Genomic DNA, 20,775 nt, shown 5'->3' with positions numbered 1-20,775 from the left:
ACGTAAAATTAATAATTATCTTATACAATGCATTAAGTTTTATTTATTAACTTCTTATAAAGCAATATTTCAATACATTTTCTGTCTTTATTTTTATCACAGTATTGTGTGCCTTTTTATGTCCCTTCCTCAAGTGCAATGAATTTGGACAGAAACTGTGCAACAAAATCAAGTCTGTTCTGACAAAACTAGATTTTGGAGTAGTGGAATACATTAACCAGAAGAAAAAAGAGAGATCCGGTGAGTAACTAAGTGTAGTACTAAATAATATATTTCTATATGCCAAGACCTTTTTATTCACCTTGCACGCAGTTTGGCTTGTCTTGTGAAGCCCAATGGAAAGGTGTTTTGTGCTTTGAACATGACTACCATTATTAGCTTTATGAGTCACAGTGTATGTCAAACATCTGGGTATAGTTAAAAAAAAAAAAAAAAAAAAAAAGATTTCATGGAAGGAAACAAGGCAAGATCGATGGTCCTCTTTATACATGATTAACTGTACTGCTTGTAGATTTTCAGAAAATACTACTTAATGTAAAGTATGAAATGCTTATTTCTCCTTAGATGAGGCAGACTCATCCAGGACAGAGAACCACTCAAGGATACAAAACTAGTACATCACAGAATTTTCAGTAAGAGCTTGAATTCTGTTCTAGCATCTAAATCTGCTTTGTTTTGTTCCCAACAGCAACAAGGAAAAAAAAAAAAAGGTGTTTTCTTCCCCAGATCCTCAGTAAACATTTAAGAATTTTAGTAGGATAGTAACTCACCTATCTCACATGAATTCTTTATAACGTTAGATACTTTTAGATTTTAAGTAATAAAGCTGTTTCTAGAAAAATGTGAATGAGGTTGTCTGTGGTTTAATTTTTGTGTGTGCTAGTTTTGGTCATTAAAACAAAATTGTAATTATTTGCAGGTAGCCTAACCTTTTTTAGTTAGATTCACATCAGTAGATTTCCTATTTTAAAATGTGCATTCCTCATAGCAGTTCACAATACAGTGTGCTGTTCCTACATCAGTGAGTGGAACCATCTGCCTTTTTGTATCTCTTGCATATGGTAGAGTAATTGTTAGAAATAAAAATAATTCAGTGCATTAGTCCTGTTTTTCATGTGCTATTCCACCTTATTCTAGTTTTAAGTGAGTCTGTCAGAGAGAGAGATCAGACTATTGTTTCATAAATTTCATAAGCCAGTTCTGGGAAAATGGTCCAGTAAGTCATGCTTTCCTGCCTCTCACCCTCCAATTTAATTTAACTCAGGCAAGCTCCTTACCTTGCTTCACCACTTTGGTTCAGCTCTTGAGTTCACAGACCCTCATACTGGCACAAGAGAGGAAGCAGCAACTTGTAACCAAGAAGAACGTCACTGTGCTTTCCAGTGCTACTGGCTTATCTTAGTTTAAAATATTCACGAGACCACTCAGAGAGAGAGGAGATTAAATGAAAATTACTTTTCTGTTCATTGTTAGGAGCAACATCCTGCCAGACTTCAGAGATGATTTATATGCATATTTGCATATAAATGTTATGAAAACTGTGTAGCTGGGTGCAAAGGAAAGTTTTGTGAATTAAGACTATACACAGTTATCCAGAAAATTGTAATTTCACATATAAAAGTAATGTGTTGGAATAACTATGCTACCTGTTTTAGTGGTATGTTGCAATTATGCCTTGTACCAGCAGCATAGTTTAAAAGATTGTATTAAAAAGCTATATATTTATTAAAAAGATTATATTTAAAATATATATTGCCAGGGCATGTTATATTAGTGTGAGCAACAGAGGCTTCAGAAGGAAGTACAAAACAGGTAAATAAATGTGTTGGAATGCATTTCAGAGCAACATTATCTCTCCTGCTTTGGCTGTTGCACAATATATTTTGATAAATACCTAGCCTTTTGATCAGCCTTTTCTTCTCACCTTGGTAGCATAAATACATAAATGATACACGATGTCAACAGGTGACAGTTTGCTGTACTCGAGCTGTGTGGTAGCACACACAGAACTTGGAAGTCCATTGTCACGAGTAGGATAAAAAATATTTTTTTTTCTTTCAGAAACAGCAAAAACAAAACCCACAGAAGATGACAGTGAATTAGACATATCAGCCCTGTGTCCTAAGGTGACTTTTTTCAGTCAGCCCTATCTTCTTTTTAAAATCTATATAGATAATGGAGAGTTTTCTGTGGAAGACTTTAACCTCCCTAGGAAGCTCTGTTCCTGAACTAAGCAGTATGTCTTAAAAGTGATTCATAGTCTCCATTTTTAGACCTATACTAATTAATTTGCTGCATTTGTGACTTCTGGCCTTCAAGATAATGGTTTCTTTGGCCTACTAAACTAAAAATTTGTTTAGTTTATATTGGCTGTAGAATGATTAAACCAGAATTTCATAGAAAAGGCAGGTTTTATTTTGTTTTGTTTTCAAAAATAAAATTGCTGATAATTTTTATCAAATTAAACTATAAAAGGGAAATCTTCATAGAAGACCAACATTATTTGTCTGATACTTGTTTAATGACTTGTCAGATCACGTTCAATGATAGTGTAAATCAATATTATATCTACAAATATCTTTCCAGGTATGTATGAGAATAATCTAATGCCTCCTTTCTCTTTTAATATTCTAAATAACTATATGGCAAAGAATTTTTATTTGTAATTAGAACATCAGTTGATTAAACATTAGTTGGATTTGTAGAAGTACTTAAGCAGTATTAGATCAGTCTTGTGTAGAACCTGACCTTGACAGTGATTGCTTTGAAGGTGTTATTGTATTATTAAAAAAAAAAGAAAAAAAGATATCTCTTGGGAGATAAAAACTTGTTGCTGATGTAATTGAACAGTTATTGGATAAATTCATAAAGGATAATGATTTTTTGATTTAGCTAGTTTTTGATTACCTTAAGGATAATTTTTTTGTTTCAATATGACTTTTTACAATTTCTTTATATTTATGTGTAGTTTGTATTTGCAAGCCTATTCTGCTTTTGTTACACTTGGATATTACCTGAGTCCTATACAATGAATAATTGGAATTTTCTGGCTTCTTTAGCTTAAAACCGTCTTCAATTAAGAACAGGGATGCTTCACTTCTAAGTATTCTATACTGTTATTTTCACATTTCTACAATTAAAGCTTAAATAGGAGACAATGTATAGTGCTGTGATATGCAAGAGACCTCTTTTTCAGTATCTAAGCATTGGCTTCCTGTTGTGTGAATTTTTTGATTACAAGAATGCAATGTATGGGACTTCTTTGTATGTAGGTTAGTCCTGCAGTTGTTGCCAAAGAGCTGTCAGTGTCTGACACAGATGTATCGGAAGTATCTTGGACCGATAATGGGACCTTTAACTTATCTGAGGGGTATTCTCCACAGACAGACACATCTGATGGTATGTAGTGGCTTCGTCTATTTCATCAATTAATTGCACTCTTGTAAGTTATCTGAAAACTATTAGAGAATTTGAGGACATAAGTGGGGTTTGGTTTGGGTTTTGTTTGTTTGTTCTTCCCTACAGTGAATTTAGAATTAATTCCAGTGCTTATTTTGTTTTGGATACATCCTCTATGAGAGCTGTCTTCATCTTAAAAATAACGAAGTAGTGAACTAAGCATCTAAATACATAACTAGTGGTGAGTAAAATAGGCACATCTGGATATATTCCAGACTTAGCTCTCTCTTCCATCGGACTTAAGCAAGCAAGTTAGTATCAGTGTTTTTTGGGTAAACTATATGAATAAAAGCTGAAGAAGAAGAATTGAATACTTTGAATTGCTAAACAGCCAATTAAAGAAAGTATTTTTAGGCTCTGGATACTAGAATGCTGATGAAGACATCCAGCCGTGAGCCTGAATGAAACACAAAAACTAAGACTAGGAAGAGATCCTCAAGCACTTGTCTTGATCTTGACTAGATCCTGAAATTTGTACTTTTTACAGACCAAGGTTTCAGTTAGTACTTTGCCCAAATAAATATTAAGAACAACAGTAGCTTGGTGCAATCTTATGTGTGGATTTATTTATCTTCTGGTCTTGCAGTTCTATTCTAGGAAGAAATTCAGTGAAAATGGCAAGTAGGGTGGTAATACTTATCAACATTGTAAATGCCAAGTTAATAATTTAAAACATTAATATTTCAAGCTGTAAATAGTATCGTATGATCATGGAATCATAAATTGGAATGTCTTCAAAGCCACTTTCTGTCTCATTTCCAGCTAGTTCTGCTGCACGGGTCAAAGATGCAGCATTTCACATTTGCTTTTGATGTACTTCATGACATCCCCTTCCAGCCCCTTAATTTCTCCAGCCTGTCAAGGTCCTGACCTCCAGAATATTAAATGAACCTGCCCCACAGTGGCTCCTTGCTGTCCGTGAACTTGCTGGGAGTGCACTCCATTCAGTCATCCACATCATTAATAAAAACACTGTGCAGCATTGGTGTATGTACTTTTGAGAGACACCACCATCCAGTTGGATGTTGTATCACTGATCACTGCCCCTTGAGCTGGTGGTCAAGCCAATTTTCCACATGCCAAGCAGTTTACCAACCCAGTTCACTCACCAATTAGGCTGTAAGGATAATGTGTGAAACTGTATGAAAGGCCTTGCTAAGTTAAAAATAAACATCCACTCTTCTCCCCTACGGAGCCCTTCAGCAAATTGGACATGCACACAAGTACAAGACCAGATGGGATGCACCCGAGGACTGTCTCATCTCCTGTCAAAGCTCTGTGCATTTGAGCCACCACTCTGCAGACAGCATAACCCTTCTTCCTCACCTTTCCAGCCTGTTTTTTTCCCAAAGAAAATGTGAAAATTGATGAAATTGATGTCAGACATTTTTAGGATTCATTTCCTTAGCCCTTATGAAAGCTCATATTGCTTGTTTTCATAGAAAGTAAGTTCAAATTGATGATATTTTATTTTTACATTCATATACTGTCTACTAGACCAAAGTATTCCCTTATGCTCATTAAGGCATATTCCATAGGCCATGTATTGTAATCAACATCTTTTACACATTTCTAACAACATAGTATTAAAACAGTCATTAAAATCCAGTCTTAGTTGTTTACATTCTGCTTTTTATCTTTTTGAAACATGAAACTATGCCAGTAATCTGTAGAGTTCCCATTTTCTCTCTTCTATTTAGTACAAGCGTTGAACATGAAAGCAAAAGGTTATGAATTAAGTCTTTATACTGTTTTTATATCTTTATTTAAACATGTTATTAAAAGTTTATTAAAATTCCGTAATACTGTCTTACACATGTATTTGTAAGCTATATATATAGTGAAGGAAAGGAGTTTAAAGATTTGCCACATGATAAATTTTAGCACTTTAGGTGGTTGGTGTATTTAGAACTGGCTGTGCTGAAGATTTGCATGGGTTGTTTTTTTTATACAGCTAGATACCACTTTTTTCCTCAAATATTATTGAAAAGAGTAATTCTCAAGCGCTTTTTCCAAATCTCTACATAAATATTGCAAATTGACTTTAGGTAGAAAATTTTAATATGGAGTCACTGAAATGGAAAATGTAATGTGACTGAATGGTTGTGTTATTTGTCTTTTTGGGGATTGGAATGATTTTCACACATACTATGAATCCAAATTCAAAGTAAGGTTGATACCAGTTGATATGAAGTACTAGGTATTTATTTTATTTTACATGTAAGATAACACTCCTCTGCATTAAGACTACAGAAGACTACAGAATAGTAAATGTATTCAGAGGAAAATTTACTAATTGCGTTTTTATACTTGGCTGTTTTTTGGGGGAAGCATTTTTTTTTTTGCTAACACTGTTTCCTCCTGTCAATCCTGTGTAACAGATTTTGACCGACATAGTGATCACGAAGAAGCTTTTGCTAGAGATCTCTCAGAATTCCCTTCCTTAGAAAATGGTGCAGGAACAAATGATGATGATGACTCAAGCATTGGTATGCCCATCCAGCAAAAAAGAAAAAAAGAACAAACATATTTCAAGGTGGATCATTCTTCCAGACAGAGTAAAGAGAGACCATCCACTGCAGGGCTCTCCTTGCCTTTGACCAGTGACCAAACCTTTAATTTAATGAGTGGAATTGCTGGGGATGTCATCGCAGCTGCAGTGTCTGCTGCCATCAAAGACCAGTTGCAGTCTGCACAGCAAGCTCCCTCTCATGCAGTGCCCAGTTTGAGTGAAGAGACAGACACAGAGGAAGCTGATGATTTTGAACTGCTTGACCAGTCTGAGCTTGAGCAGATTGAGAAAGAATTGGGACTTTCACAAGGCCAAGAAGCAGAATCCCAGGAGAAAAAGAAGTCTTCAGGCTTCCTTTCAAATCTGCTTGGAAGTCATTAATCTGGGAATTGCAGTTGGTGACACAGAAGAAATGAAACACAAAACACACACAAAATCAAATGCAAAAAAAGGCAAATTCTGAGCTGTAAGCTTTAACTATCACTTTAGATGTGTTGTAATAATTTCCCTTATGCAGAGTGAATTAACTGGATAAATATCAGCTGATACTGATAGTTTAATGTTTCTGGTAGTTAAACCTCAATGTAATAGCATGGAAATGAATTATCTATCCACTATTTGGTTGCATATGAGTGTTGGAGGTCAGTTGTTCAAAAGGTTTGGGGAAGAGTTGTTTTTTTTTTTATCTTTTTGCCAAACATACATTTTGGGGTCCTTAGCCAAAGTTTCAACATCGGCAATTCATTTACTCTCAGTTGCCAACCATGGTTGGCAATCATAATGGTCACACAGCAAGGATGAGTTATCAGAGGATTGCAGTGAGATTCAGTCTTGCCTCCTTCAGTCATACTGAGAAGTATGGAGCCCCGCAGTTATCATTAGGTATAGTGCATCAACTATTCATGAACACGTTAACCAGCAGAACTCTAGTTTAACTGTGTGCAACACTATCATCAGAGGACTTGATTTAACACTTAAAACCTTTGAATTATTTTGGATATGGTGATGCATTTCCAAGTTTTTTGCTGTTCTAGGCTTGTAGAGTTGTAACATGGCGCACTATTTGACTGACCACCTGCTGTGTTCCTTGATAGAGTCTGGTCCTTGGCAGTATTGCCTGTGTAAAGTCAGCCAATACATTTTTATTTTAAGAGTTAATATGTAAACTGAACAGCCTTTTGGGGAGCAGGTGGGGTAGTTATTGTTTGGAGTAGGGAAGATATAAGAGAGGCAAAGAGAAGAGCTTTTTTTAGCTGCCACTTCTGTAATTCAAGATTCTGTGGGGTTAGGTTTTTTTTTTTTTTCTTTTTTTTTTTTTTTTTTTCCCCTGGAACAGCTGCCATCCCTTGCAACAAAACTTGTGTTGCAAGCTGGATCTCTTAATACACTTAAAGTATTCAGTGAGGTCATTCGCTATAGAAGTCACTCAGAATCTTCTCGGCACATAAATTAGTAAAATAAAAATGAACTTGTTTAAATTATTTGCCATTTTAAACTCCATGTGTGCTCAGTGAACGGCATGGGATCTTAAGCAGGTTACTGGTTTGACTTTTCGTAGGGCTTTTTTGTTCACCTTTAATATAATCAAATTGTAATACCAAGCAATAGTAATCAAAGAAGTAGGAAGAAGTAAAGCTAGTTTTTCTAATGTGATGTAAACAGCGGAGTCGAGGGACCATGTCAGCTGCTACTACTACTCAAGTAATTTTCCATTTGCTGGCATTTTAAGAGGTGAATACTGTCATCCAGGACCCTCAGAAAGTACAGCAACAGAGTGTAAAAATGTTCACTAACATATATGTGTAGGTAAACCTGTGTTTAACTCCATTCTTATTTTTGTTCCTGAGGTGAAGAAGTAGGCAGATCACCGAACAGATTGTAGCTAAAGAAAAGATGCTGATAATTTTTGACACTGGCTTTATCGTTGCTTGTGCTTTTGTGTCAGTAATGCGTATTGATCGTGTTTGCTGTCCTTCACCGGTAAAAAAGTGAGCCTGTGTCTTCATTATTCAATCCATTTTGAAATAAGCAGATGCCAGATATAGATCCCAGAAGATGCAGCTTTTGAAATGGTAACATCTTAACATTAAAAAAAAGTTTCTGGAAATTATTTTAGAAATGTGGCCACATCGCTTTCACACTGTTAGGTGTTAAGTTTCCTTTTCAACTTCCCCAAGTCTGCCCTTCCCATTTGGAAAAACAAAAACAAAAGAGGCTTTTGCTGAGAAATCAGTAAGTTCAAAGGCCATTTAAGTTTCTCAGACAAGTTTAAAATGTTGTCTCCTTGCTGCATGTATAGGACAATCTATATAGTGAGAAGAGTACAACTTCCAAGTTGCTGACGAGACTTTGCAGGGTACCTAGGCCAAGCATGCTTCCCAAACAGGGGCACTCGCTGGTGCCAGAAGATGCAACAGGCACCAGGACAGGGAGAACTGGAGAGGCAGCAGCGCTTGGCGAGCTTTGCTGAAGCGGGTGGATGAGACATGCAAACTAGCTGTCAGTGGTGGCATTGCAACAGCATGCACTTTACTGTTGTTTTATGAAGAATGCTGTGGTTATAAAAGTACCTACCACAGGGGCGCTCTTCTAGAATAATTAGATCAAGAAGGATAAGCAGTTGGAGCAGTTTCTCAGACTTTTTGTAAGTGATCCATTTTCTGGTTTCAACACAGAAAAACAGATCCATTTTTCTTCAATAAAGTATGAGTCACTTTTTTTTTTTTTTTATGGAAAGTAAAAGCAAAACTTGAGCAAGCAAATCATTAAAGCTTAGGGACGTAATTACTTATTTGCCTGTCTTGAATTTTGTCTGTTCTCGTGGTAGTTGATTGCATAGTATTTTATTTTTTTATTTATTTAAGCCCCTAAATACTGTGGAAGGAGGTAATTCTCTTAACACTTACTATTCCTCCTAAGGTAGTGGAAAGATGCTTAGTTTTTGTGGAAAATTACGCCTACCTTCCTAAGCAAGCGCGGGTAAGAAACCCTTTGCTCAGACACAATACATTCCACTGCCAATAGTTGGAAAGCAGAACACAAAGAAAACATCTCTCTCCTTTGTGAGATCCCTTCCACACCATGTTTAGTTGGAAATCACATGAGAAACCTTAATTTTGCTGTATTCTAACAGCAGCCATGACATAGCTGTTACATACAAATGCCTGTCACGTAATCTGCCAATGGTCCACAAAGTCTTTGCAAATAAGTGTTGCCATCATCTTCCAAAATTAAAAAAAGTAAGGCAGGAAAAAGGGCAAGTGAGTATGGGATAGGCCATGGCTTTGCAACATGCTTCTGTTACACAGGAGGAGTGCTTTTGGACAATTTCCAGGCAAAAGCCAGCACAATCAGCATGGAGGCTGTGGATCGCAGAGCAAGGACATGTGAGCATGCGACCAAGAGGTAATGCCAAGTGTGATCTCGTGGGATCTGTGCAATGCAGGAACTGCCCACATGCGTGCAGCTCAGCATCCTCTGCCCCCAGTCACATGGCTCACGTTCCTCCTTCCTTGCCTTTCAGTGGCTTCTTCATGTACCCGCACCTGGAGAAAGCATGTGTGTTAGGGCAGGGTCTGTGGGAAGCAGCTCACTCCTTCGTCCTCACAGAATTTCCCTGTGCGCTATTACATCTGAGTAATCAATACCGAATTGGTGGCCTTACATGCATTAAGTCCAGAATAAAAGCACTTTTCAATGCAGAGCACTTCTCCTTGTGCATGTGCTAGACATTTACTACAAGTCTTGGTTTTGAAAACAAAATCATTCTACACAGAGGAGGAGGGAAAATAATTTTAACCCAAAGTAATAGGATACAAGACAGTGCTTGTTTTACTTGCTTTTTGTTCATTTTGCACTTTTCCAGACTTCATCTAAGCGTTCAGAACAAATTCACTGTAGTCCCAGTGCTTGTTCGTAGCTTAAGATAACAGTCTGTAACACCTCGACAGGTAACCAGAAACTGGAAAATTACAAAATGTCTTTATTTAAAATATTTTGCAGCACTTTACCTAGCTTGATTACTATTTTGTAAACATGGAATTATTATATTGATTGTTTGTAAAACCATTTAATAAATATGTGTTAGTTTTTATCTTTCATTGTATCTAACTGTATGTCTGTTCCCGCGACAAGCGGGTGGAAGAAAACACGCGGATGTTTGCCGCTCCGTTGTTTGCTCCCTTCCTTCCCCTGCTGCGCGGCAGTGCTGGGCGGGGTGGGGGTCCTCCTGAACTACCTCCTCGGCCGCGCCCCGGCGGTGTCACCTTGCCACCTGGCTGTCCAGGGGCGCAGCCGGGTGTCTGTCACCCGGGTGTACGCAGAGCAGAGCCGGGCGTCGTGGCATTTCCCGGCAGAGCTGAGCTGGGGCCGCCGCGGCGGCAGGGGGCGGCATGGCGGGGCCGGCCCGCTCCCGCCCCGCGGAAGGTGGCGGCCGGGCCCGGCGCTTCCTGGTGGCGTAGCGCGGCCGCAGCCGGCACAGGGCGGCCATCGGCGGGCACCGGCATCGGCATCGGCGCCGGGACGGACACGGACACGGAGGGTTCCCCTCGCAGGTGCGTGCTGCGGGAGCGGGACGGGACGGGACGGGCCTGACAGCGGCCCCGGGCCCAGCTCCAGCCCCGAGGCCTTGCGGCCCGGCCCGGCCGGCGGGTGGCGGCGGGGACGGGCGCGGGGAGGGCTCTGCGGCAGGCCAAGCGGGCAGGACTCGGGCGGCCCGTGGGGTGAGGCCCGTCAAGGCACACGGCGTTTGCTTTCCTTAACCTCCTCCTCCCCCTCATATATAAAACTCAGCGCTTCGTTCGTGGTGCGGGCGGGAGGGAGACGCTTCAGGGAGCGATCGGGACTCCTGGGGAGGCAAAGAGTGGGCTTTGCTCGGTGACTGAAAACATCCACTCGGTGTGACGCCTGTCAGCTGCATCTCACGTAAAATAGCGTGACCTCTGTTTTCTGTTAACGTATTTTCTGTCACTGCAGGACTACGGGCAGAGCGAGCAGTACGTTAGGAGGAGCCCAGTTCTCTGGGGAGCTGCTGTCCCAGGCTGTACCTGCCAGCTCTCTCGGTACGTGCCTTTCACCATTGCTTCGCTCCTCTGCGAGCAGCTGCTGCTCAGACCGCATTCCTCATGACCTATTACTTACCTCCCCTCTTCCCCCTCCAGTTTAAACCATGTTTTTTCTAAATCAATTAAAAGGTGGGGGTAGTTTTAGTGATTTCCAGTGAGAACACATTTCATTGCTCTTCGCTTTTAAGATGTTCAAGAGATTCCATCAAATGCTTTGTTTTGGTTTTGTTTTAAATCAAGTTTCATTAAGCACTGAGAAGGAAGGAAATGTGTGGCTTTGGGCTTTGGAAAGGAGGGCATCAATTAGAGGCCTCAGCCCTCCCGTTGTCCCGTGACAGCCCCAGCAATGCAGCTCAGCATTGATGAGGCACTGCCAAGGCACTGCTGCCCCTGATCTCTTCACTTCCTGGTGGGTAGCAGTGTCTTTGAGCACTCGATTTGGGTACGACACCAGGTTAACACCTCCGGGTTAACAGTTCTGCGGGACAAAGAGTGCTGTCAACTGCACATGCACTGCTCCGGAATAGCTGAAAGGTTTTTATTTTTAAATGGGGCATTTTTTTCTTCTGTCTGACGGGAAAAACAAAAACAGGTGTAGGTTTTCCCTTTTTACCCTTAGTTTGGAGTAATTGCCAATCTCTTCAAGAGCCTGTAGCTAGAAGAATACAAACAAGCCTGATAGGAACCTTTACTTTCTGGTCTTTGGTAAAAAGGGGCAGAGCTTTTGAAGTACTGTTAAGGCCGATGGCCCTCTTCTTGATCTGCGTCTGAGCAAGTACAGCATATGCTGGGTCCAGAGCTGGGATGCTCAAGGCTGCTGTGGTACCAGTAATCGCTAATAGCTACATCTGAGCCTTCGGGGGTTGGAGTTAAATGATCCTTAGAAAGTCCCTTCCAACTCAAGCCATTCAGTGATTCTATATTTTGATCCTCCTAGTAGGTAACATGGCATTTGCTAATACTGGTATTTAATAAACATTATTTTGTACCAGAACTGTACCGCTTATGCTGCCTTACAGAGGTACTGTCAGGATGTTTTGTTTGTTTTTTTGTTCATGGTTGTTTATTAGTGTGACTATTATTTTTTTCCTCACTTTCTAGTAATGGCAACCTATACCTGTATCACTTGCCGCGTGGCTTTCAAGGATGCTGACATCCAGCGTGCCCATTACAAAACCGACTGGCACAGATACAATCTGAAGCGCAAGGTTGCTGACATGCCTCCTGTCACTGCCGAGAATTTCCAAGAGAGAGTCCTAGCGCAGAGAGCAGTAGCAGAGGAGCAGAACAAAGTCACTGCCACCTACTGCACAGTTTGCAGCAAGAGGTTCGCCACCTTCAACGCCTATGAGAATCACCTGAAGTCCAAGAAGCACCTGGAGTTGGAGAAGAAAGCTGTTCAAGCTGTCAGCAAGAAGGTGAAAATACTGAATGAAAAGAACCTGGAAAAGGGGCTTGCCCTGGAGAGTGTGAACAAAGATGAAATGAACACAGCTATACAGCAAGCCATCAGAGCTCAGCCATCTTCATCACCAAAGAAAACACCTTTACCTCCTAATAATGCAAGCAGCTCTCCAGTTCCTATGGAAAGCACCAGTCAGTCACAGAGTAGAGTACGATCCGAAAAACCTCCACGTCTGCAGTGGTTTGAACAACAAGCAAAGAAGCTGGCCAAAGAACAGGCCGAGGAAGAGGAGGATACAGAAGAAGGTAAGGCAGTAAATATGCTGATGACAGGTAACTGGGTATAAGCTGTGTAGTTGTTTTTGTGTGAAAGCCTCCTTTTATTTCCTTTAGCAGCTTTTTTAGTTACATAAGGTCTTCTTGTTGATTTAATTTTCAGCTGAACAGAGGATTCAAGGTTGGTCCATGCTTGCAGTTAGGGACTCCATGTTACAGGGTCTGGTCAGCCAGCTGTGCAAGATACTAACCTGTGGGGGCTGGATATAAGCACTGCTAACGTGAGCAACGTTTCCTGTGTAAAGTCCCAGGGGAATTCCGGGGCCAACACAGAAGGGTACCCTGAAACTACTTCTGAAAAATAAATGAAATGAACAAAAATCCAATCATGATTATTTATACCATGGCTCACTTTACTGATCTACTGAGAGGGGATGGGATTGGGGCTTTTGTTTTTCGCTGCCCATCAAGACCAGAGGTGGAAGTTTGCTCTGTAGCCTGCCACTCTGTGGCATAATTTCTCAGCACATTGGCATCTATAATAAAAATAGTTTAAGAGTTGCTGCCCCGACTGACTGTTCCTGCTGTGCCACCCTCACCACTTGTGTGGATACAACTCTTTGCTGGGGGCTGGCCTGGGAAGTGGACAACGGAAATAATCAGAGCTTCAGGACTCCCAGGAGGGGTTATTTTTAACCTAGACATTTTCAGTGCTGTAGCTTATAGTGCAGGCCACAAAGGCATTTATTAGAGCATTAGAATGGGGTGATTAAACGGCAGCAGGGAGGCCAGGAGTGAATGAAATGGGAACATACTATTCCAACCTCAGTACTGAAACCATTGCGGCATGTTACTACATGGGCATTTTTCTGCTGGTGAAGTTTCAGTTGCAGTCTCTGGGGAATCTCTGCATAGAATAGGCCTGTTCTTCTACAGGAGAAGAAATGTATGCCACTGAACATGGATCTTGGCATCTAAAGAAGGCAGCTTGCACTAGTTTTGTATTAATGTATTTGTCATAAGTTGTAATGCTAAATCTCAGTAGGTTTCCCAGTGTTAATTTGCCTTTTAAGTATTTGTCCAGGAGTGTTCCCTACACGTCCTGTTAATTCAGTTTCGTTAAAATTGTTAAACAGTATGCTGTAGCAAAGACCTTTAATGAGCAGCCTGCAGCACTGGGGAGCGTCCCTTTGCCTGTTCTCAAACACTGTGCCATGGCAGTTGGAGCGATAGGAGCAGAGAACTGGGAAATGTTCTCTGTGCCACATCTGCCCCCTTTGAAAAAGATTCTAGATCCCTCTACCCGTATAACCAGATTCCTGGTTCACTAGTTTTTTGTTTGTTTGTTTGTTTTTCAAATGATAATTAGCTAATAGTACATCTGACAACTGATTAAGGATGTAGATGAAGTGTACTCTGCTGCTGTTGGTTTTAAACATCTATCATAGTTGGTAGTGGCTCTCTGCATTTAACAAAAGTTCAAAATAAATTTAAGAAATAGCATTTCCCTGTGGAGTTAAAGCCCTTCCTGATGAATCCTGAAGCCCATTGTCAATACCAGTGGGGAATCCTCTGTTGCTTGTAGTCTGCATTGAGAGCTGCAGTCATCTTGCAAGCATGTAAAATTATTAGTAAATCTTGGGTAACTGTGAGAACTGGCTTGTTCTTCTCCTTGGTTAAAGAAGTATGTGTGAACAGGAGTGTTTTCCTTCGCTGCTAAGTCGCTGCTGGAAATGAGTATTTCCATGTTTCTGACGGAGTTGTATTGTTTTTAATGAGGAATGCATGTGTTCTGGTGCTGTAGCGAATTAAAGGTTTTGAAACTGCAGTTAAGTGTTAATAGTTGAGAAAATGGCGGGGAAAAAAAATGAGACCTGCCAGCTTTTTTTATGACCAGTCTTGAACTTTGCTGTGTGCTTTACAAAAAAAGTTGTTTTACTAGAAATGATAAAACCTTGCACCTGGAAATAAGCATGTGGTACTTAGCTGTAAGAATAGATAATGCAATATTTTCAGAAAAGTATTTTTTAACTTATTTGGGAACTGTTTTTCTTGAAAGAAATAATCAAGTAAATAAATCTTTCTTAATTTTCCATTTAAAAGGCTGGGAAGATATGGATTCTGATGAAGAAATTGGCTCTGATGAAGAAATGGGAAGTGTGGGAGAAGAAGAGGAGGAGCAGGCAGAAGCTGAAAGTGCTCCTGCTGTCGGGGCCATTCCAGTCACGGACTGCTTGTTCTGTTCCCACCATTCAAGATCTCTCATGAAGAATGTGGCCCATATGACGAAAGTTCACAGTTTTTTCATTCCAGACATAGAGTACCTTGTGGATCTCAGGGGACTAATTAAGTACTTGGGTATGCCTGTAATCTCTGATTTTAACCCAGATAATTATAGACTGTTACTGCTTGTTTTCACTTGGATACAACTTAAAATGTGGGTTGTTTTTTTTTGGTGGTGGTGAGTTTTTTGTGTATGTGTAAGATCTGGAAGCTGTCTAGTTCAGTATTTTGATCATGGTGAGGACTGTGGGTTTTCTAGGGAGAGTGAAGGAAAACCCTACTGAGCAAACACGTGGCCATGTACCCTGTAGGTTTTGCGTGGTTTTCTAATGCTAAGAGGGTTTTTCAGCTAACATGAAATTTAGGACAAAACTCAACTGCTGTAGTGTGCATTTGAGCCATCTTATACTGGGGGAGGTTCTGAATACATAATGAGTCATAAGTGTTTGCTCATCTGTTGACAATGCCAGTGAGACAGAGCTGAAAGCTAGGCAAAGTACATCTAGTGTGTTGTTTAGTGTGATAGTGAGGAACATAAAATACTACTGCAGTATCAGATAGAAAGTTATAATGGAAGCTTGAAATGTTTTATTGAGTATACATAATGATCCATACCTATGAATGGATTCTTTACCCATGAATTCTTTAAATGCACAGACTTTGTCCCCAGTGGAGCTGTATGATCAAGGCATAGTAACAGCAGGGCTTCTCTGAAGATGAAGGATTCAAGGTTCTTCCTCAGTCTCTCTGCCTTCAAGCTGGGAAGGCCACATCACTGAAATGTTAATTATTGAATAGGGACCGGTAAAAGTGTCAATTTTATCTGCAGGAGAGAAAATTGGTGTTGGGAAAATCTGCATCTGGTGTAATGAAAAGGGGAAGTCCTTCTACTCCACAGAAGCAGTACAGGCTCACATGAACGACAAAAGCCACTGCAAACTCTTCACAGATGGAGATGCAGCATTGGAATTTGCAGACTTCTATGATTTTAGGTGAGGACACTTCTTTCAGTGGAGCACAGCTGAGGGCAGACAAAAGAACAGTTGAACATTACATCACATCACAATCTCTTATTATTAGTTTTTAAAATTTGGTCCTGTTTCTGTTTTGTGTAGCTGTTTTGCCACCTTTCTAGGTTAGCAAAACACCATGATGGGTTCTCCTCTCCTGTGACCACTAATACCAATCCTACATGGAAATGTATTTTGAATTCTATTTTGTATGTTTGCTGTTACTGAATTTAGGTTTCAGTCCATCAAAGATCATAAAAGGATAGAAATATCACTTGCGTTACCTTTTAGGCTTTAACATCTATTGTAGCTTTTTTTCCTTTAAGTAGCTGGAGTTAAACAGGACTGCTGTGGTTCAGATGCCTCTTGTTGGAATTCTGGAAGTTATCCTCAGCTGTGATCACTTTGTTCAGAAATGCCTACTATTATGGTTACAGGTGGTACGGGGAGCTTCTTGGCATGCTCTCCATAGATCTGCAGAGCTGATGGGCTATATTATGTGGTGGTGGCTTTTCACAATAAATAAATACCTGTTAATAGTGCAGCAGCAGAACCACACTGGCTTATAGAACTTGGAGGAAGGGTGATTGTCTTCAGCCTCTGTTCAGGGAAAGTTGTTACTGGGAAGAACTCTGAAATCAGGACAGGTGAAACATGATGGTTGTGGGTTGCTGTAGCTGTGCATGGTGGTTCTTTTGTGTAATGGGTCTGGATAGCTGTGGCTGCTTGCCCCATGTAAAACAAATACTTCTTCTCCTCTCTAGGAGCAGTTACCCTGATCACAAGGAAGGGCAAGATGGGGAGGTGTCTGGAGAGCTTCCAGCAGAGAAAGACTTGGAATATGATGATGACACCATGGAGCTGATCCTTCCTTCAGGTAGGCACACGATCTGTGTTAAGATGTACTTCCTCTGGGTTTCTCATAGGTGTAGCCGTTACTTGAAGTCATTGTGATAAGTATTTTCCGTTGGCAAGAGAGCAAGTAATTTTGCATTAAGTGTATTTGGGGTTTTGTCTTCCCTTTCCATGATTTTCACTACAAAATCTAAAGACCTGTCTGTCATTTTACAGAAAATACTTAATTAGCTTAAACAAACTTGGAAGTCTTTTTTTTTTCCTCTCATTTTTTTCTTAAATGTAACTTCAGCATTAATATAAATGTGGTTTGGGGCACAGAGTTCCTCTGGCTATTTGACCCATTCATTAACATGTGATTCACATGATATACTGCAAGAGTTTCCTTATCTTGCTTCAGTGCAACATGGAGAGATTACACCTTAGGTTATCTAGTGTGGTTTTTTTTGCAGAGTGGTATCTGGTACACTGGTAATAGATTCAGTAAACTTCTTCAGTGAAATAAATTTCTTTAAACAACCTTACTCTTGCCTTGTAAGAGTATTTAAGAAATTGGCACTCCTACACATCATTTTGTTGTTGCTGTTCTGGTGTTTTTATATGAGGGGACCACAGCCCTTTCATTCTGAAAAGTGTGGCCAACTATGCAGTTACAAAAAGGAGATCTTCCTGAATGCCACCATTGTCTTCAGTGGCTACTTGAAACAGCATTCCCTTTCTGATTATTCCCTGAATTAAATCTTTCTGTTAACTACCTGTTTGTTATCTGAGCTAAGGCCCTCTTGAAGAGTGTTCTTCAGAGTTTGGAGGTGTTTTGTTGTTGTTCCTTAAGGTAAAGTGCATTACACCAAATCTTAATTAACTGCATTAAATTTGTAATAGTCCTAAAGTTTTTTTTTGTTTTTAAGGCCTTAGCCTTTTAAAAGCACTTCTCTGCATTTTACCTTTCCACAGTTTTCACAATATGCTTGATTACCGTATTTCAGAAACCTCATTATTTTGCATAGTGAGATGTCTCCTCCTCTGAATAGGTGCCAGAGTGGGTCATCGTTCTTTAATGAGATACTACAAGCAACGGTTTGGTCTGTCAAGAACGGTGGCTGTTGCCAAAAATAAGAAAGCAGTGGGTCGTGTGTTGCAGCAGTACAAAGCTTTGGGCTGGACAAGCCAGACAGGTAGGTGCCAATTTGAGGTTTTGGCAGATGGTAAGGTTCTAGGATACCATCACTGTACAATTATCAAAGTCAGGTTTGTTTCATGTTTGTTTTCCACTCAGTTCCCTTTCATTCCTGCTGTCCAAGCAGAAGAGGAAGTGGGTTTTGTCTAAAATCCATTGCAGCTTCTGTGCTAGTCCTTCAGTTCACCAGCATGTTTGTGATATTTGGAGAATTTCTAGTATTTTTTGGTTTCTAGGGTAATAATCACATCTCTGCCTGTCAAAGCCACTACTGTTGCTACTTAGTATGTAACATAAAGCATTCTTTGACAAGTGGAGCGCTTCTTGAGCTGGGGATCTGTATCCACTTTTGAAATAAAGGAGTCACACTGGAATGACTTTTTCCCTTCACCACAGTTGTGGGTGTTCAGAGGAAACTGTCCTTTCCCAAGAAAGAAGTGAAAAGAAGCTTGCCAGTATGAAGAGAAAGCATACAGCTAACTGCTGATTTAGATGGGCATATCAGCAGTTTTGCAATTTAGTAGTGATCCTACAAACATTTATCCCTCTTTCCCTTACTCCTTTCTCTTTGAAGGGGCAGTCTTTGCTCAGCAGCGTGATATGCAGTACCTGCAGAGGATGAAGTCAAAGTGGATGCTCAAGACGGGAATGAGTAACAACGCTACAAAGCAGAGGCATTTCCGGCCACAAGTCAGATTTTGAGTACCCCAGAGAGCTGAATGCAGCTGGTTTTGGAAAGAGGGATTTAATGGTTTCTGGCTCATGGGTTGTGTTATTAAAATGGATTTGGTACCTAACAAATGGCGGTATGTATGCTGGTGTGCCTCCCTGTCTATGAGAAGATGTCTTGCAGGGAGCTTGTCTCTTCCGCTGAAATGATGGTTGGCCTAACTTGAAAAAGAAAATACCTTAAATGGAATACGTGGCAAAGTAATCACAGCCATGAATAAGGATGCATAGTCTTACTGCTCATCTTTGTGCAATACCTTTCTGTGGGGCAGCTGATATTGCCATTTGTCTGAATACCTTCGGTTTCCAACTCCGCAAAACTTGGCTGAGGCCAAGAGAAGATCCTTGTGCTTAGCTTAGATTAGATCTAAACTGGAGATAGAGAGTATTGAAGGTGTTTACTTGTGGTGCCAGACATAAGTTAGCTGAGTATTTTGGACTTCTAGCTGGCACTATTAAGGTGGAAATTTGAAAGCAGAGATTCTGGGAAGGTTGAGTGATAACTGAAGAAATGCACTGATGGGAAACATAACTCCAGGATTCATTTTGTCTCTTGAAGTTGACTGTACTTGCTTAATGCTCCAGTTCAGGGCTGAGTTAATGACTTTCAACATAAACCAATTGCACTGTATTTCATGAATTTTCATTACTTAAAACTGCTCAAAATTAACATAACATATAGGTGAATCTCCATCTAAACTTCCGATTATTCGTTAAAAAATTACTGATTAAAACTCTGAAGTAACTATTGATGTCAGCTTTTGTTATTCCCTTTGAGAACTTGTGTTTTATGATCTTGCTGAAGGAAAGTCACCTGAGACATGTATGGCTAGAATGGAGTGTCCTTCCTTCCAAAAGCACACTCTCCCACTTGAGCATGCAAACTGTTACAGACAGATGTAGAGAAAACTTGATTCTTAAAAAGTTCAGGCACCAGTGCTAGTGTTGGTCCTGGTATTGTAGATGTTAAAAAGCTTCCATGGCGTTACCAGTTCTGATCTTCACGTAAAGAGGTGGACAGTTACACAAAATGTGTTGCCTAGGTCATGATGCTCTTGAGCTGTATTATGCTGGACTTACAGTGTCCACAAGACACTGTCCACAGGAAAATTGCTGCTTGCCTGCCTATTAGTCATGGAGGGTAGCTGCAGCTGCTTACGGTCAAGTCACATTTCTTCATTTTAGAATTGCTCTGGGCTAGTAGTGGCTTTGATTAGCATGATTTTAGTAAATTTTCTTCCTTTCCTTTGAATGTTGTGTCCATAATATGACTGGAAATAGCAGGGGAAATTTGTGAGAACTTTGTCAATAGCATTGCATTTTGACCTCATAAAATAATCCACTAAAGTCTCCCTAAGAAGTAAGTGCAGAAAAAGTAATACTGTCAGCATAGCGGCACTTCTGAAGAAGTATGTAGACTCTTAGGAAAGCAATTATTTCACAATGGATGCGTGCTATGTGCTTTTGTATGGATTTTTGTTTGTTTAGTAAGTTCTGCTGCCTCAGAAGTTTTCTGCCATTCCTGTTGCAAGATACAGATTTGACACAGCATTTTCTAAACCAACTAATACCTTAAAATGTACAGATGAGTGAAGGGAAACTGAAGCAGAGAAAATTTAAAAAGAAAAAGCTGTCTTCACATCCAAAATCTTAACTAAAGTTGGACTGATTAATTAACACATCCTTTCTCATCCTCCTTTTTCATGACAAGGCAGAGTTACTGCCATTGTGTATCCATTGTGACATCTAGCTCACATTTAAATTTATCTTAGAGGGTTTGCTCTTGTGAGAAATATGTTTCTCACACTCTGGGTTATTGGACTTCACTCTCAAAGTTAGCCGAGACTGGATCTTACTCCTGTGTGACTCAAACTGGATGGCTCTTAAGACATCAGCTCCTTTATTACAGCCATGACTTGGCTCTACTCTGTATCTCAACGTGCCATTAAGGTACGGATTTCTGGCACTGAGGGTATTTCCTACTTTTTCAGGCATCAGCATCTGGCT

The 20,775-nt window shown here is 40.2% G+C and overlaps 2 protein-coding genes across 5 annotated transcripts in view; both read left to right on the top strand.

Moving 5' to 3' along the window:
* Window positions 1-10,071, top strand: part of RETREG1 (reticulophagy regulator 1) — a 64,280-nt gene extending 54,209 nt beyond the window's left edge. For all 3 annotated transcript variants that reach the window (XM_035318851.1, XM_035318852.1, XM_035318853.1), the window contains 4 exons: window positions 103-240; window positions 2,062-2,126; window positions 3,273-3,399; window positions 5,841-10,071. In XM_035318851.1, coding sequence (XP_035174742.1) covers window positions 103-240; window positions 2,062-2,126; window positions 3,273-3,399; window positions 5,841-6,352 — 842 coding nt within the window. In that variant the 3' untranslated portion in view covers window positions 6,353-10,071. The remainder of the gene's footprint in view (window positions 1-102; window positions 241-2,061; window positions 2,127-3,272; window positions 3,400-5,840) is intronic.
* A 449-nt stretch (window positions 10,072-10,520) lies between these two features.
* ZNF622 (zinc finger protein 622) lies at window positions 10,521-20,020 on the top strand. 2 transcript variants are annotated; one of them, XM_035318388.1, is made up of 7 exons: window positions 10,521-10,524; window positions 12,136-12,744; window positions 14,818-15,072; window positions 15,827-15,989; window positions 16,772-16,884; window positions 17,894-18,037; window positions 18,614-20,020. In XM_035318388.1, the coding sequence occupies exons 2-7, from the start codon at window positions 12,138-12,140 to the stop codon at window positions 18,739-18,741; spliced, it is 1,410 nt and encodes a 469-aa protein (XP_035174279.1). In that variant the 5' UTR covers window positions 10,521-10,524; window positions 12,136-12,137; the 3' UTR covers window positions 18,742-20,020. The 2 variants fall into 2 exon arrangements, with proteins under 2 accessions (XP_035174279.1, XP_035174278.1); XM_035318387.1 differs by lacking the exon at window positions 10,521-10,524 and adding an exon at window positions 11,308-11,347 and having other exon boundaries at window positions 12,135-12,744.
* Window positions 20,021-20,775: the final 755 nt, after the last annotated feature.

Source organism: Oxyura jamaicensis, chromosome 2 (assembly GCF_011077185.1).
Source record: "Oxyura jamaicensis isolate SHBP4307 breed ruddy duck chromosome 2, BPBGC_Ojam_1.0, whole genome shotgun sequence".
Classification (NCBI taxonomy): Eukaryota; Metazoa; Chordata; class Aves; order Anseriformes; family Anatidae; genus Oxyura; species Oxyura jamaicensis.
The sequence above is the reverse complement of the archived record's forward strand: the minus strand, read 5'-3'. Positions and strand labels throughout refer to the sequence as shown.

What these genes read in the sequence shown, in the direction of transcription:
- ZNF622 (XM_035318388.1), top strand. Translation starts at nt 12,138, where the DNA reads ATGGCAACCTATACCTGTATCACTTGCCGCGTGGCTTTCAAGGATGCT. An exon ending in GGGACTAATTAAGTACTTGG is followed by an intron (nt 15,073 to 15,826) that starts GTATGCCTGTAA and finishes TTTTATCTGCAG; the next exon opens with GAGAGAAAATTGGTGTTGGG. An exon ending in GGAGCTGATCCTTCCTTCAG is followed by an intron (nt 16,885 to 17,893) that starts GTAGGCACACGA and finishes TCCTCTGAATAG; the next exon opens with GTGCCAGAGTGGGTCATCGT.